The sequence below is a fragment of the Lithobates pipiens genome, unplaced genomic scaffold (assembly GCF_037356315.1).
Source record: "Lithobates pipiens isolate NorthernLeopardFrog02 unplaced genomic scaffold, aLitPip1_a1.2 Scaffold_30, whole genome shotgun sequence".
Classification (NCBI taxonomy): Eukaryota; Metazoa; Chordata; class Amphibia; order Anura; family Ranidae; genus Lithobates; species Lithobates pipiens.
In genome coordinates this window covers 93,447,491-93,465,807 of record NW_027507791.1, presented here as the reverse complement: position 1 = coordinate 93,465,807, position 18,317 = coordinate 93,447,491, and the positions used below count along the sequence as shown (strand labels likewise).

Genomic DNA, 18,317 nt, shown 5'->3' with positions numbered 1-18,317 from the left:
CGCCCTACTTTAATGTTTAGGATATTAAATGTCTAAACTGAGAAAATGTAATAAAAAAAAAAAAAAAGTAATTTTGAAATTGATGGCAGCAACACATCTCAAACAATTTGGGATAGGGCAACAAAGTTGCAAAGCAAGTTGGATTAAGGGCCGGTTCACACAGGGAGCGATGCGAGGCGACACCGACTTGCCTCGCCGCGACCTGCTGCGACCTCAGTGGCGACTTGCAAATGACTTCTGTATAGAAGTCAATGCAAGTCGCCCCGAGGTCGCCCAAAAGTAGTACAGAAACCTTTTTTCTGAGTCGGAGCGACTCGAGTCGCTCCTCTCAGAACGGTTCCATTGTACAGAACAGGGGCGACTTGTCAGGTCGCGGCGAGGCAAGTCGTGTCGCCTCGCATCGCCCCCTGTGTGAACCGGCCCTAACAAGAGCTAGAAAAATATTTAACAACTAATTCGTTTAATTGGCAATAGGTCTGTAACATGATTGAGTATAAAAATAGCATCTTAGAGAGAGTGTCTCAGACGTAAAGATGGACAGAGGTTCACCAATCTGTGAAAAGTTGCATCTAAAAATTGTCAAACAACTTCAGAATAATATTCCTCAACATAAAATTGCAAAGACTTCAAATGCCTCATCATCTACAGTACATAATATCATCACAGGATTCAGACGATCTAGAGAAATCTGCGTGCAAGGTACAAGGCCGAAACGCAATATTGGATGCCCGTGATCTTCGGGTCCTCAGGTGAAACTGCATTAAAAACAGGCATGATTCTGTGATGAACATCACTGCATGGGCTCAGAAATACTTCCAAAAAACCACTGTCTGTGAACACAGTTCACCCTGCCATTCAAATTGCAAGTTAAAGCTCTATCATGCAAAGAAGCCATATGATCCAAAAACACCAATGTCTCCTCTGGGCCAAAACTCATTTAAAATGGTCTGTTGCAAAGTGGAAAACTGTTCTGTGATCAGATGAATCAAAAATTTTACATTCTTTTTGGCATCCATGGGCACCGCATCCTCTTGACTAAACGGAAAGGGACCTGTAGGCACTAAAGCCTGAGTCTCTGATAGTATAGGGGTGCATGCTAAAACCTACGTTGGACTTACCGGTAATGGTATTTCTACAAACCTTCCAGGATGGCACACCTGAGAGATGAGGGCTCCTCCCTACAGGAAACACAATCAACTGACAGCTTGTTTTAAGTCCCCACCTTTCCCCTCGATCCCCAGTTTGTAATAAAGTAATCCCGAACCGGTTCACAAGGAGAATCACTCCACATAGGTACTCGCCACCTAATGTTCAACTCATTTTCCCTCTACATAGGGCAGGAAGTAGGCCTGCCGCCCTGGAATGTTCGTAGAAATATCGTTGCCGGTAAGTCTAACGTAAGTTTTCTCCCATCATCTTCCAGCGTGGCACACCTGAGAGGATAATCAGCTTACAGGACCTTCCAGCCGAGGCCAAGTCTTGCTGTGACAACACTTCCACACGGTAGTGCTTCAGGAACATATACCCACTGGACCAGGTGGTCGCGCTGCAATTTGTTCCCAGGAGGCCCCTGCTTTTTCAGCCCAGGAAGTTGCTAGTGACCTGGTTGAATGGGTTTTAACCACTTCAATACAGGGCACTTAAACACCTTCCTGCCCAGACCAATTTTGAGCTTTCAGCGCTGTCGCACTTTGAATGACAATTGCGCGGTCATGCTACACTGTACCCAAATTACATTTTTATCATTTTTTTTCCACAAATAGAGCTTTCTTTTGGTGGTATTTGATCACCTCTACGGTTTTTATTTTTTGCGCTACAAATAAAAAAACACTGAAAATTTTGAAAAAAAAAAAGTTTTTTTTTTGTTTCAGTTTCAAAACTTTGTAAATAAGTACGTTTTCTCCTTCACTGATGGGCACTGATGGGGCTACACTGATGGGCACTGATAAGGCGGCACTGATGGGCACCGATGTGGCACCAATGAAGTGGCACTGATGAGGTGGCATTGATGGACACTGATGGGCGGCACTGATGGGCGGCACTGATGGGCGGCACTGATTGGCGGCACGGACGGACACTGATAGGTGGCACAAATTGGCACTGATAGCTGGCACAGATTGGCATGGATGGGCGGCACAGGTGGGCATGGATAGGCGGCACAGGTGGGCATGGATAGGCGGCACAGGTGGGCACTCATAGGCGGCACAGGTGGGCACTCATAGGCGGCACAGGTGGGCACTCATAGGCGGCACAGGTGGGCACTCATAGGCGGCACAGGTGGGCACTCATAGGCGGCACAGGTGTTATACTATAGTAATGGATGCCAATCAGTGCCAAACAATGCATGCCAATCAGTGATGCCCATTGTGGGCACTGATTGGCATCCATTATGGGCACTGATTGGCATCCATTGTGCTGACTGGCATCCCTGATGGTCTAGGGAGGATTACCTTTTCCCTGGTGGTCTGGTGGCATCCCTGGTGGTCCAGTGTGGGCATCCTCGGGGGGGCTGTGCTGATAATCGATCAGCACAGACCCCCCCTGTCAGAGGAGCAGCCGATCGGCTCTCCTCTACTCTCGTCTGACAGACGCGAGTGAGGGAAAGCCGATCACAGGCTCTTCCCATTTACACTGTGATCAGCCGTGATTGGACACGGCTGATCACGTGGTAAAGAGTCTCTGTCAGAGACTCTTTACCGAGATCGTAGTTGCTGGGTGTCAGACTGACACCCTGCCGCAACGATCGCCGCGATGCGCGCCCCCTGGGGCGCGCAGCGGCTCATAATCCTGATCACGTCATATGACGTCCGGTCAGGATTATGAAACCACTTTGCAACCGTCAATTGCCTATAGGGCGGGCGGCAAGTGGTTAACCTTAGCTGGTGCTGGGACTCCAGAACGCTCATAAGCCAGGGAGACAGCTCCCCTGATCCATCTCGAGACTGAGGCTTTAGAGGCCTGAAGTCCCTTCCTTGGTCTAACGTACAAAACTAGCAGTGATTGAATCTCCTAAACTATTTTGTTCTCTGTAAATAGGTAAGGAGATGCCTCCTTACATCCAGGCAATGAAATTCATGTTCTTTCTCGTTTTTTGGTTTATCACAAAAAGATGGAAAAGTTATATCTTGTGGCCTATAAAATAAGGATGATACCTTTGGTAGCTGCATCAATAAGAAGGGTTCCTTCATGGATAGCCCCTGTAGATCCCCAACCCTCCTGGCCTTTATAATTGCTAACAGAAATTATATTTTTAAGGTTAGAAACTTAAAGGGAACCTCCTCTATAGGTTCAAATGGGTGTTTAGATAACGCCTCTAACACCCTTGTCAGGTCCCATGGTGGGAAACTGCTTTGGAGACTGGGGAAACTCTTTCCCTGGCCACCAAGAAACATTTAATGAGGTCTTCCTTTGCCAGTCTTGTATCAAGATAAACAGAGAGGGCCGCTATCTGTACCCGAAGGGTGCTAACCACTAAGCCCTTGTCTACTCCATCCTGGAGAAAATCCAGGATAACCAAAACAGTGGTAGAGGTCCATCTGTTTTTCTTTGCCCCAGTAACAGAAAGTCATACAAATTTTTGAGTAAATCTTTTTAGTCGCTGGCTTTCTGCTCAAAAGGAGGGTATTTATCACCCTTTCTGAGTAGCCCTTACGTTTTAGGATCTGGCGCTCAATAACCAGGCCATCAGTTGGAAAAATTCTGGCATTGGGTGTAGTACTGGCCTCTGCCTGAGAAGACTTGGCCTGTTCGAGAGATCCCATGGCTCTGCCACTGCCATGGATTTTAAGCTTGCGACCCAAGCTCTCCTTGGCCATCAGGGTGCTATCAGGAGGGGCTGGCCTGGGGACTGGCTGAGCTTCTGAAGCACCCGCAGAATCAGTGATAGGGAATAGGAAGGCATATGCCAACCTGCACTGCCAAGTCTAAGTCAGGACATCTAAGCCTTCTGACACCCTTTCTTGGGAAATCGAGAAATATTTCTCTACCTTCCAATTCTGCGGGTTGGCGAACAGATCTATTTCCAGATTTCCGAAGAGCTACACCAGGGTTTGAAATGCCTCAGGGTTCAGTTCCCATTCCCCCTGCCTTATCGGCTGACGGCTGAGGAAGTCCGCCTTGCTGTTGCTTTTCCCCTTTATGTGGAAACTGGACAGCTGATATGGAGAGAACTTTTCCCTCAGCCCCGTCCAGGATCTCCTTGGATAATTCTAGAAGGGGTCTGGACCTGGTGCCTCCCTGGTGACTCAAGTAGGCTATGACAGTGGCGTTGTCGAAGCTTACCTGAACCTCCTTGCTCATGATGCTTTCTTGAAAGGGTTTTAGAGCCTCCCCCACCGCTTTAAGCTCCCTGTAGTTGGATTAAATCCGACCTAGGGAGCCATTCCATTTACCTTGGGCTTTCTCCTTTCCTAGGTGGGCTCCCCACCCCCAGGAACTGGCATCAGTGGTAACATTTTGCGCCCATGGTCTGCCTCCCTTTAAGTTTTTGGGCACTATCCACTACTCTAGTGAGGACAGGACCTGAGGCATGAGTGGTTAGCTCAGGCTCTCAGTAACATGCTGAGAGGTTGAGCCAGCCACTGGTCCAGACATCTGGGTGGGACCAGACTGTGAAGTCAGGATTTTTCCCAAGCCTGGCTTGGCTGACATCAGCCGACAGTGGACTTTAGCCCGCTGTCAGCTAAAAATGAGTCACAGGAGTGCAGAACTAAATGCACTTCTGTGATCCCCAGGAGAAGTACAGCTAAAATAGTTTGGGCTATACATCTCCTTTCAGACTGTCCCATTTTGTTCACTGTGCAGCACATTACATACTGCACATCATTCCACACTAAACATTGAGTTCTATTTTATTGGTACTAAAGGCAACAGTCCATCCCATTCAACAAATAGGCACATTTTTGCTGGTATATTCCATTTTATGTTTCCATATGAATACCTTAGTCATCTTCTGCTTCCCCCTACAGTTGAAGTGGTTGCACTTCTATGTTATAGAGAGAAGTGCAGATATCTGCAGGATCATACTGTGGGCCCAGTGGTGACAGCCTGGGTGAACATGAAGTGGTCTGCATGAGGCAGACCATCATTCAACCTGGAAGAGGAACAGAGGTGGAGCAGAGTTTCTGTTAAGGGCAGCACTGCAGACAAGATGAGCATTGCAGTGGGAGTTGCATTTGTTGAAGTCAGTGCAAGTTGCCTGAGTCTTCAGTGAAGTGACTTGTTTCCTCTCTGGGCTGTCTGCCAAGAAAAGAGGTAAGAGATACAATGTTTACACTTCTGAATGAACTCAGTGTGTAGAGTTCTCAGTTTAACCATTTAAAGACTAAATCTTTTCTGACACTTGTTGCTTACAAGTAAAAATCCTGTATTTTCTGCCAGAAAATCACTTAGAACCTACAAAAAATATATATTTTTTTTAGCAGAGATCCTAGGGAATAAAATAGCGGTTGTTGCAATATTTTATGTCACATGGTATTTGCGCAGAGGTCTTTCAAACACATTTTTTTTGGAAAAAAATACACTAATGATATAAAAAAAAAAAAAAAACAGTAAAGTTAGCCCATTTTTTTTTCTCGTCCAAAAGTTTTGACTACCTGTTTTTATTTAATATATAGATTTTTTTTTTATCTAAATTATACATACAAGTAAACTGATTGGAGGTTTGTTTTGTTTAATAAATGTTTAAATGTAAGAAAATTTCTGTATCACTTATTAAGGCTGCTTTCACACCGGAGCGGGTAGGCGTTGATGGTAAAACGCTGCTAGTTTTAGCAGCGCTTTACCATCATTTTAGCGGTGCTATTCGACTGCTAATGGGGCACATATAACCCAGCTAGCAGCCGAGGAAGAGGTCAAATGCGCCCATGAATCGCTGCTGCCAAATCGCACTGCAGGCGCTTCGGCAGTGGTGCCCATTCATATCAATGGGCAGGAGTGGTGGAGGAGCGGTATACACCACTCCAAAGGTGCTGCTTGCAGGACTTTTTACATCCTGCCAGTGCATCGCTTCAGTTTGAAAGCACTCTGGCTTTCACACAGACTGCAGGGGAGCCGTTTTACAGGCGCTATTTTTACCCCAAAAGCGCCTGAAAAATGCCCCATTGGGAAAGGGGTCTGTTAGATTTTATGAGATGAAGGAAAAAAAATAAAAATAAAAAAATAAATCGGCCTAACATATCGGCCCAAAAAAATCGCCATCATATAATCGGCCATCGGCCGCCGTGATTTCTAAATATCGGCATCAGCCAGAGAAAAACCCATATCGGTCGACCTCTACATATCACTGCGTTTTCTCCACTCAAAAGCGATAGTCCTGAGTTCTGCACTCTGCACACATGTGCAGAGTCCTTATTTCCTGTGTCCTTCTTCCAATCATTTTCACCATGGCAGGAAAACCTACCATGTAAGTAGCTACGTTCCAGTGTAGAATCGGAAGTGATGTAATGTGCATGTGACCCTTCTAATCATAGTAACAATTTAAGTAAAATAAAAAATAGTATTAAAGTGATACTAAACACATACTGTTTAATTTGCATTGTCCTTTCTATTTATGTATATGGATGGTGGCACTATAAATCGATATACAGCTGTCACATGTCCCAGCTCTTTTTCAACCTGTCTGCAGGGAAACATAAGCAGGAGGAGCTTCTAGTACTCTGCTGCTGGTCACATGATGTGGGCAGGCCCCTCCAGCCTGTGTCTTAGAATAAGAGGGAGGTGGAAGCCTCCATTAATTTACATAATATCCATAATATTTACGTAATATCCTGCCCCCACTGTGCATAGCTGGTTAGTGGGCATGAAGGAGGAGGGAGGGAGTGGGCTGTCATTTACCACAGTGTATACGGCCAGATGTACGACTCTATAGTCACATGGGCTGCTCAGATCTGATAGGGAGGAAATGCTCAGCACAGAAACTCACTGAAAACTGAGTATGTGCAGAGTTGCCACTACAACTGCAAAATCCCGAGCTGAATTGGAAACATGAACAGAAGGTGGAGATAGAGAGCAGCAGGATCAACCAGGTTTTTTGCAGAATACAGAAAACGAATCTCATAGTGACTGGGTGAGTATGAACAGCATGTAATAGTTTTTTTTTACGATGTGAGTTTAGTGACACTTTAACCACTCGGCGCCCATACTACATCTATTGACGTCATGGGCTTTCGGTGGTTATATCTGAATGATGCCTGAGGCCACAGACATCATTCAGATATCGGCGTTTTCAGCCGGCGATTCCCTGCACCATAAGAAAGATCATATCGGCTGTTCCGCCGCTTGATCGTTCTTACGGGCGGTGGGAGGGGACGCCCCCCCTCCCGCCGCCCTCCGATGCTTGTACCGAGTCGGTGACAGGATCCGCCGGCCCCCGCCAGTTACCATAGAGATTTCCAGAGGACCAGATCGTCCCCGGAGTCTCTATGATCGTTCAGAGGCCGGGCGCAATGTTATGACGTCACGCCCCGGCCTCGGTATTCAAATTAACGGCGCCGATTTGGCAGGGAAGCCAGGATCGTGTTATTTTATTTTTTTTTTTTATTCTTCCCAACCTAGAGGTGAGATATGGGATCTTATTGACCCCATATCTCACTGTAAATAGGTCAGATCGTGCCATATTCCTATTACAAGGGATGTTTACAGTTTACATTCCTTGTAATAGGAATAAAAGTCATCCTAAACTAAACTAAAAAAATTAAAATAAAATTAACAATAAAAAAAAAAAATGTAAAGCGCCCCTGTCCCCGTGAGCTCGCACACAGAAGCGTACGCATACGTAAGTCCCGCCCACATATGAAAACGGTGTTCAAACCACACATACGAGGTATCGCCGTGAACGTTAGAGCGAGAGCAATAATTATAGCTCCAGACCTCCTCTGTACCCCAAAACATGTAACCAGTAAAAAAATTTAAAGCGTCGCCTATGGAGATTTTTAAATACCAAAGTTTGGCTCCATTCCACGAGCGCGTGCAATTTTGAAGCGTGACATGTTGGGTATCTATTTACTTTACGTATCCTCCTCTTTCACATTATGCAAAAAAATTGGGCTAACTTTACTGTTTTTTTGTTTTTTTAAGCATGAAACAGTTTTTTTTCTGGAAAAAACGTGTTCGAAAAATTGCTGCACAAATACCGTGCGAGATAAAAAAATTGTAACGACCGCCATTGTATTCTCTAGGGTCTTTGCTAAAAAAACATATATAATGTTTGGAGGTTCTATGTAATTTTCTAGCAAAAAAATTAGGAATTTTACATGTAGGAGAGAAATGTCAGAATTGGCCTGGGCGCGAAGTGGTTAATAATAACTATTAATCATAACCCTTTATTTGTAGTCCAATAGATAATCTGTATACTAGTAAACTTCTATTTCCAGATGGAGATAGAAGGGGACAGCCTAGGATTGCAGTTCATCACCATCACATAAATTTCAGTTTATAGCTCCTTAAAAATCTTTTATTATCTTGAAAACAATAATTTTTTTTGTGTTTAAAAAAATATTTTCGTTTGCTTTCTTCTTCTGGTCTTGCACATTTAATTTCTTGAGGATGAATACTGCACTAATTAAACGAAAATGGTTTGTTCTGCAAATGAACTAGAACATTTTTCCAACATGTCCTTTCAGAATTTTCATCTGAACAGTAAACATCTGCTCTCGGAAGCCGTATACTAACAAACATAAAATAGAACGATTGTTCTGAATACAAATATTTTCATCTGATTTTCTAATAATGTGTACTAGGCTTAACACAAACTAAAGCCAGAAGTGGTATAGGTCTTCCCGATATAATTAAATATCATAAGGCCACAAGTATGAACCGGATACTAGGGGTGCGCATCTTTACTGGCCTCATGATTCGATTACAATTATCCTGTCCACGATTCGGTTCGGCGATGCATCACGATTACTGCGCACGGTTTTCATCCAAGTTTTTTATCTTATCTGTTCTTAAAATAAAAAAAAAAAAGACAACACTCCTTGCTTGCAGCAAAGTGTAAACACAGCAGACAACTGCGGACACAGCAGACCGCGGACATGATGCTAGAGAGAGGGCCAGGGACCGCGGACATGATGCTAGAGAGAGGGCCAGGGACCGCGGACATGATGCTAGAGAGAGGGCCAGGGACCGCGGACATGATGCTAGAGAGAGGGCCAGGGACCGCGGACATGATGCTAGAGAGAGGGCCAGGGACCGCGGACATGATGCTAGAGAGAGGGCCAGGGACCGCGGACATGATGCTAGAGAGAGGGCCAGGGACCGCGGACATGATGCTAGAGAGAGGGCCAGGGACCGCGGACATGATGCTAGAGAGAGGGCCAGGGACCGCGGACATGATGCTAGAGAGAGGGCCAGGGACCGCGGACATGATGCTAGAGAGAGGGCCAGGGACCGCGGACATGATGCTAGAGAGAGGGCCAGGGACCGCGGACATGATGCTAGAGAGAGGGCCAGGGACCGCGGACATAATGCTAGAGAGAGGGCCAGGGACCGCGGACATGATGCTAGAGAGAGGGCCAGGGACCGCGGACATGATGCTAGAGAGAGGGCCAGGGACCGCGGACATGATGCTAGAGAGAGGGCCAGGGACCGCGGACATGATGCTAGAGAGAGGGCCAGGGACCGCGGACATGATGCTAGAGAGAGGGCCAGGGACCGTGGACATGATGCTAGAGAGGGTCAGGGACCGCGGACATGATACTAGAGAGGGTCAGTGACCGCGGACATGATGCTAGAGAGGGTCAGGGACCACGGACATGATGGTAGAGAGAGGGTCAGGGACTGGAGACATGATACAAGCGAGGGTCAGAGACTGGGGACATGATACAAGAGAGGGTCAGAGACTGGGGACATGATACAAGAGAGGGTCAGAGACTGGGGACATGATACAAGAGAGGGTCAGAGACTGGGGACATGATACAAGAGATGGACAAAGACTTTTGTAGCTACACAAGACACTGCACCTACCCTCCTGAAGTGGTATAGAATATCTATAACAGCTCACAATATTTGGATCTTTGCACAAAGACCACTGTTCATCTGACTATGTATGTATTATACTATACAGGGGTAGTTAGATTCCCAGCACCACACAGTTGACCCTTTATCCCACAAAGAGAAGGATAGGATTGAATTCACCACTATGATGATTCCACTTTTCATGGCCACAAATGATAAGACTTTGGTGCTTTCCTTTATGTGCCCAGTCCACTCTTTAAGCCCCAAGAGATAAGATGGTGCTGTGCTATCCACTACAATAAGATGGTGGTTGGTTCCCAAAGTAAGTACCTGATGATGATAATGCCCACAGCAGCAGACTGTGAGGAGGACTGGACCACAATCGCAGCCATCTGGCATTTTAGGTCTCCCACAGCAGCCTGTGCACAGTGTGAGGTGAGCTAAGGAGGAAGGCTCTGGCTCTGGGAACTGAGTCATGATTCATCAGGAATTGGGGGACACTCGCCCCACGTGTCTCGCAGCAGCCAGCTCAACGCGGTGACGTCAGCGGGGGCGGGAAAAGAGGGGCAGCTAACGCCTATGGCTCCTTTTGGTTCAGTTTAGACTCACAGGCAGGGCATAAATTGGCGCACGGGTACCGTCATCAGAAAATCGATTGTGCAAGTCATACCATCGATGCTGCATCGTGGGTGGTCGAATCTCGATGAATCGATTCTATGATTAATTTCAACACCCCTAACTAAGACTAGACTGGTGTAAGGGCAACTCAAAACATTGTATACAAATGGAGCAGGCATTTTCCACCACTTAAAAAAAACAAAAAACTTCCACATGATAATGCTTCATGTCAATGTGCTTTGCACCGACACACGTTTGTATTTCTTGAACATGCAACAAAAACAAAAAATGGAACAAAAAATGCAAATAAAAACATGGCAACTCAGCATGATGGTCTGGACTATCCTGATCATGAAGCATTGTATTTCTAGTGTCCAAGTATTGGGAATGTATTGAGCAACAAATATAACATGAATGACCCCTAAGGCCCCGTTGCATTGTGCAAAGATTGTCACCCAAAAAACTCTTCTGCTCCTTTTTGGGCAACAATCAGGGCAAAACTGCACCGCATTAGAGGTGCCATTAAAAATAAATGGCACCCAAACATGTCTGGTGCTTTTTGCCATTATTGCAGTGTGATTTAGAATTGTTGTGATTCTGCTCATGAGCCCAAATTGCCACATATGAACAGGGCCTAAAGCACTGAAATGACCACAGAAAAGCCCATACTGCTGCTTTATAAATTGGCTAATTAAAAGAATTGTCACCATAATAATGAAGGGAGGGAACCGCCTCAACCCATGAAACCACAGCTGTAATGGCTCCTTTACAGCAGCCTGTAAGAAAAAATCTGGTGTGTCGGGTGGTGGAGGGCAGTGCTTTGCCCTGTTATAATTCAAGGCATTTATTACTTTCTTTTTACCTTTATTGAGGCGTCACAAAATGGCACTTCAGTCACAGCTATGTAGCCCACCTCAACACAGCATTTTGGTGTAATTAGGGCACATACAGAAGAATGGTTTTCTATGTGTCAGGCGTGTTCCCATGGAGCCGGCCAGGAAGTCGGCGTAGTGCTGCGCTAATCACAGGCAGTGAGACATTGCCCGATGTGCGGCTGCAGAGATCGGGCAATGTCTCACTGCTTGTGATTAGCGCAGCGCTGCGCCAACTTCCTGGCGGGCTCTGCACATGTTCCATGCAAACATGCCTGAGCTCATCCCTAGTCACTGGCTGTGCTGAGCCTGCATTCATCTGTGCTCACCTGCAAAGCACAAAGGAGATTGTGTAATCATAAAGCTTCATCTTTCCTTCATTGTGAAGTAGATGGACTCCTCCTTAGAAGTCTCCAGATGAAGCTAGAAGGGGACAGTCCAGTGTTCAATGACAGCAAGGTGTTCATGAACCTTGTGCTGGTCTCACTGCTCCTTCTGTTTTCACATCAAATTGTTATATTGTCATAACATTAAACAGGCAGTATGGTGCATTGGAGGCCACATTTTATTATACCAGGTTGAATACAGACAGAATACACAGCCATATTAAGGATGGCATAACAGCACTGTAATCACACATCTGTCTGGAGCAGAAGCCCCCCATATTCCCCTCATATACCTTCCCAGGGATCTGAACTCACCACCATGGGCACTCCATACCGCAAGTTCGAGTTATTTTTAAACGCTTGCCATAAATTACTCAACATCCCGAGTTCTCCCCTATCACCTTGGGGGAAGAATTATCGCGCTGCACTGTATACAAGCTACTTCCGGGGTTAGGTCACAAGCAACAACGCGCTTTGAGTCCGTGTTCCAAATGTTTCCCTGGCAAATCGTGCGGGTCGCAAACGTTCCGTCTGCCGTTGCTTCCTGTTACAAGTTAAACTGTCCCAAACCCAGCCCTAGTTCTGGTCTCTGCATGGTTGGTGTTTGAGAGGGAGATGCACACCCCCCAGAATCTTCAACATCATCCTAACCAACAGGCATTCTGCTTCTGCATTCTAAACACTCACATAAGAACAGAGTCAGGAGATTGTAACCAGAAAGCAATAGATATGTCTAGACTACAGACGTGGCCAAAAGTTTTGAGAATGACACTAATATAAATTTTTATAAAGTCTACTGCCTCTGTTTTTATAATGGCAAATGCAATATACTCCAGAACGTTATGAAGAGTGAATTGTAATTAATTGCAAAGTCCCTCTTTGCAATAATAACAAACTTAAAGAGGAAGTAAACCCTGATGGGTTTACTTCCTCTTTGATTCCCTGCAAAGGTAAAGCATAATGGACTACTATGCATCGCATAGTAGTCCATTATGTGTCACTTACCTGACACAGGAGCCAGCGAAGTCACCGCTGTCCCCTGTAGCCCGGAGCCTCCATCTTCTTGGTGGGTCTCACTGCTCCGGCGCTGTCATTTGTCGAAGCCACGATGATGTCACCCCCGCGCATGCGCACGGGAGCCGCCACACGCGGCATATCACCGTTAACACTCAGTGCGCCTGCGCGCCGCTGTCTACGGTGCATGCGCCGCTGTCTACGGTGCATGCGCCGCTGTCTAAGGTGCATGCGCCGCTGTCTAAGGTGCATGCGCCGTAGACAGCGCTGCCTGTCTTTCGGCAAATATCTCCTAAACCGTGTAGGTTTAAGAGATATTTCTTGGACCTACAGGTAAGCCTTAATCTAGGCTTACCTGTGGGTCAAAGTGGTTTGTAAGGGTTTACCCTGGATATTAGGAGATATCCCCTGTATTTGCATGTGCTAATGTCATCGGCACATGCACACAGAAGCAATGGCAGGTATAAGTTGTTGCTTCAGTGAGTGTGCCATTACCGGCGACGCATGTGCAGGAGTGACGTCATCGTGGCTCCAGCCAATCACAATCGCCGGAAGATGTCCAGAAGTAACTCCAGGAGTGATGTTGGCTGGCAGAGCGGTGTACTAGGATGGCTGCAGGGGCTTCAATCTCAGGTAAATAATTCATAATGAGCTAGTATGCATAGCATACTACCTCATTATGCATTTGTCTTGCAGTTTTTTGTTTTGTTTTTGGTCCTAGGGTTTACAACCACTTTAATCCCATAAAAAAACAAAAAAAAAAAAAAACATTTCCACTGCATTTGTGAAGAAGGCTTCAGGGTGCCCAAGAAAGTCCAGCAAGCATCAGGATCGTCTCCTACATTTGATTCAGCTGCGGGATCAGGGCACCACCAGTGCAGAGATTGCACAGGAATGGCAGCAGGGAGGTGTGTGTACATCTGCACACACACGATTGTTTGTGGGCATCTGTAGAAAAAACCTTGTCTGTAGAAGAAAAGGTGAGCGCTAACATCAGTCCTGTTTCATGCCAACAGTAAAGCATCCTGAGACCAGTCATCTGTGGGGTTGCTTCTCAGCCAAGGGAGTGGGCTCACTCACAATTTTGCCTAAGAACACAACCATGAATAAAGAAGTGTACAAAAATATCCTCTGTGAGCAACTTCTCCCAACCATCCAAGAACAGTTTGTTGAGAAAAATTCCTTTTCCAGCATGATGGAGCACCTTGCCTTAAGGCAAAAGTGAGAATTAAGTGGCTTGGGGAACGAAACATCGAAATTATGGGTCCATGACCAGGAAAATCCACAGACCTTAATCCCATTGAGAACTTGTGGTCAATCCTCAAGAGATGGGTGAACAAAAATAACCCCACAAATTCTGACAAACTCCAAGCATTCATCATGCAAGAATGGGCTGCCATCAGTCAGGATGTGATGTTGATTGACAGCATGCCAAGGGGAATTGCGGAGGTCTTGGAAAAAAAGGGTCAACACTGCAAATACTGACTTTTTGGATAAACTTCACATCATTGTCAATAAAAGCCTTTGACACTTATGAAATGCTTGTAATTATAATTCAGCATACCATAGTAACATCTGACAAAAATATCTAAAAACACTGAAGCAGTCCGTGGTCTTCGGGTGGGCTGGCTGGAGGAGAGAGTGGCCCTCTATGCGGATGATCTTCTGCTTTTTTTAAATGATCCCGGTGACTCTCTGCGGGGCGCACTTGGAATCATGGATGCCTTCTCTGCCTTCACTGGGTTGAGGGTGAATTGGCATAAATCTCAGCTCTTTCCGGTGGACGAGGGGGCCAGGACCTCACCATCCTCCACCACGCTTCAATGGGTGGATAGGTTTACCTATTTGGGTATTGTCATTTCAAGAGAGACCAAGGACTTTGTCCGGCTCAATCTTGAACCTGTTCTGATAGAAATCAAGCCCAAATTAAAGGCTTGGGGCAATCTCCCCCTCTCTCTTATTGGCCGCATAAACCTTCTTAAAATGAAGGTCCTTCCCAAACTTACATACATATTTAGGAACTCCCCACAATGGCTGACTAAAGCCTTCTTTAACTCTCTGAAACAACTTTTTCTCTCCTTCATCTGGGGACCCAAGTCCCCCAGATTCAAATACACCACGCTCACCAGGCCTGTGGGCAGTGGAGGGTTAGCTCTTCCCGACTGTCACAAATATTTCCTAGCTACCCAGCTTGTTACCGTCCACTGGTGGCTGCAGCCGGACCTGACCAATGCTGCGACGGTCTTGGAGGCAGCTATAGTGGGGTCTCTGGAGGCCTTAAGGGGGTTGGTTTTCAGGGGCCCAAAAACGCCTCACTGCCTCACCCCTTCTATGCGCACCACTTTAAGGGCGTGGAGGGCGGGAGAGGCACTGAGGGCGTCCCTGCCGAACTCCTGGTCTCCTCACACCCCCCTGTGGCTGAATCCTGGCCTTCCGCAGTTTAATACCATCCCGGACCCTCAGGCCTGGGCCAAGTGTAAGATACTGACGCTCGAACATGTCGTTCTCAACGGGGAACTTGCTCCCTTTCATATCCTGCGTGACAAATTTAATGTGCCTACATGGGCCCACTTCCGTTATCTTCAAGTCGCGCATGCTTATCGCTGTCAATTTTTGGGACAACCGGTCGTACTGGAGTACTCTGAGCTTGAGTCCATCCTTCGGGTAAAAGACCTGGAGAAACCCATGTCTCAGATTTACAGGTCCCTACTGGTTGCTGCCGTCCCCGAGCTGTCCTCCCTCCGCAGGAAATGGGTGGTGGACATACCGGAGTTGGATGACGATGACTGGAGGGAGATTTGGGATTTTCCGTTCTCCCCTTTGGTTTCAGCCAGGGACAAATTGGTCCAATACAAAATTGTACACAGAGTCCACTACACGCCCCACAGACTGCACAAGATGTCGCCGACGCACTCCCCGGAGTGCTGGCGCTGCTCCTATCAGCCGGGAGACTTCATTCACATTTTCTGGGCTTGCCCAGCGATTGTATGCTTTTGGAAAGAGGTTCTCCTGGTGATAGTTAAGACCACTGAGGTTAATATTCCTTGCGATCCTAAATATTGCCTGCTGGGGCTGGTGGAACAAATGTCGATCCTCAGGGCTAGGAAAACACTCATATCCCTGTTGCTCTACTATGCACGCAAGGCCATCACCATGACCTGGAAACAATCGTCTCCCCCCTCTATTAAATTCTGGAAAAACCTGGTGAACGCTAGCTTACCCCTCTATAGGGCCACCTACTTGAACAGGGGTTGCCCAAAGAAATTTGAGAAGGTGTGGAACTGCTGGCTGGATGATAACACAACGGCAACAGATGTAGTAAATAACCCATAGTTCGGTATGGATGTAGTATGGTTATAGGCTGACCCACCTGCTCCTATGACACTTTATCCAGTCATTTTAATACTTAGCACGAATTATCCTACAATATCCTCTCCCCACAGTGGGGTATAGATAGGCAAGTTTATGTTTGTGTTAATTTGCCCTGTTGCGGTCGGTTGCCGCATCAGAGGCAGGGTATATGTTTTGTAATGTGCTTTGTTGTGGCCTGTTGCCGCATTTGGAAGTTTACCCCTGTGTGGGAAATGTTTGGCCCCTGCGTGGGCGATTTTGGATGACACTGAAAATTCAATAAAAAAAAGATTTAAAAAAAAAAAAAAAACACTGAAGCAGCAGACTTTGTAAAAATTAATAGTTGTGTCATTCTCAAAACTTTTGGCCCGCGGCTGTATATCTGCACCTATTAAAGTGGGCTACGTTGGAGGCTCTGAGTTATTCTTTCTTGAATTGCCTTTGCAATCTATTCCAACTTTATAATGATACAGTCAACCCCCCCCCCCCCCCCCCCAAAAGAAAACCCCACAAAACAATTACAAGCATTGCCCTTGCAATAAAAAAAACAAATACCTCTCTGGCATGTGATACCACATACAGTAGACTCTAGCACTTTTGTTACTATTATAAAGGCTTTATATAGCGCCAATGGTTTGCACAGTGCTTTGGAAAATGAAGGCAGACAGTACAGTTACAGTACAATTCAAGACAAGTGGAATCAGATGGCCCTGCCTATTAGCACAATTTAACAGCATTCAACACTTCTGGGAATGTCACATTTCTGCATCACCCACCATGTGCTGTGGTTTTACCCAATGATTTCATGTCACTGCAAGACGCAGTCATGACACACAACCTGGAAGGAAGAACCATTGGAGTCACAGGCAATCAACAGGTAGTGTCGAATGCTAAAGTCTTTGCCCGAGGTTGTGTTGCACATGCTGTAATGGTAAGTGTATAAGCAGTTGCTTACAAGTGTTGGTGTATTTAAGGCAGTTTAAAGCAGAGCTCCACCCAAAAGGGAAAGTTCCACTTGTTTGCCTTCCCTCCATACCCTTCCCACCTCACGGGGGTACCTAGTTTTGACAGGTATCCCCCCCCCCCACTTGCAGCTGACTTCGCTGTCGCAAACTCAGACAGTTCGGCCTCCTTCCGCCAAAGGGCCATTGACAAAGCGCAGCTTGCTTCACACATGCCCAGTAGGGAACCAGCTGTGAAGCCGCAAGTTTTCCATTAGCCGAGATGATGGCGGTAGCACCCAATAGAGCCAATTGAAAAATCGATTTGGTTGAAGACATTGCTGGATTCATGGACAGGTAAGTGTCCTAATATTAAAAGTCAGAAGCTACTGTATTTGTAGCTGCTGACATTTAATTTTTTCTGAAGGAGCCTGAAGTTCCGCATTTAGTTTTACAGGCTAAGGTGGTAAGGGGTTAAGCTAGCTATGCTTTTTCTGGGCTCTGCTCTCCTCTATGTGCTGAAAATAAATAGGTGGATGGCTCTGCTCAGAGGGGCTTGCATAGGAAGAACAGGGAGGTAAAGCGAAAAAGATGTGACTGGCAGCAACTCTGGAGCACTCTGGTCAGAACTGCCTAAACAGGACTCCACCACTTATGTACTTCCACCTTGGGGAAGGTATGCACCAGGTAAACTGGAGATAATTAGCTAGTTAGGGGTAAACTGTGATTTTGGATTGTCGGACTGTATTGCTGAAAAAGTTCTAGTAAAGTTTATTACTAATCTTAAGACCTGGTAGTGACAAGGTCTGTAATATGACTCCTTCCCTAGTGGCCGGTTCCCCAAAAGCATTTGGAACCGAACCCATGGCATGGAGACCCCATGAACCTAGCTGCATGGATGGATACATTCTGCTGTCTTTACAGATGCTGTCAGTTAAGCAAAGCATTGCCTCATCCTCATTGCTGAAAAAACAGGATTCTACCTGGCTGGACGGATTTCACATGCAGAGTGAGGAGGCCCCACCCACAGTTATGTACAGTCTTCTATTGCAGGAGCAAGTACCTATTTTTGCAGTGTTTTGTACAACCTCCAGTAAAGTCTTCAGTGTTTGACACTTCCCCTGATTTCCATTGCTGGTGCATCCTGCTGAGCTGCACGGTTCTTTTCTTCCAGCCCCTAC

General features: G+C 46.2%; 1 protein-coding gene across 2 annotated transcripts in view; it reads right to left on the bottom strand.

Moving 5' to 3' along the window:
• Positions 1–12,300, bottom strand: part of COX16 (cytochrome c oxidase assembly factor COX16) — a 181,303-nt gene extending 169,003 nt beyond the window's left edge. Inside the window, exon 1 of one of the 2 annotated variants that reach the window (XM_077464626.1) lies at positions 12,146–12,300. In XM_077464626.1, coding sequence (XP_077320752.1) covers positions 12,146–12,211 — 66 coding nt within the window. In that variant the 5' untranslated portion in view covers positions 12,212–12,300. The remainder of the gene's footprint in view (positions 1–12,145) is intronic. The other variant, XM_077464625.1, reaches the window with a different exon arrangement.
• Between the last annotated feature and the right edge of the window lie 6,017 nt (positions 12,301–18,317).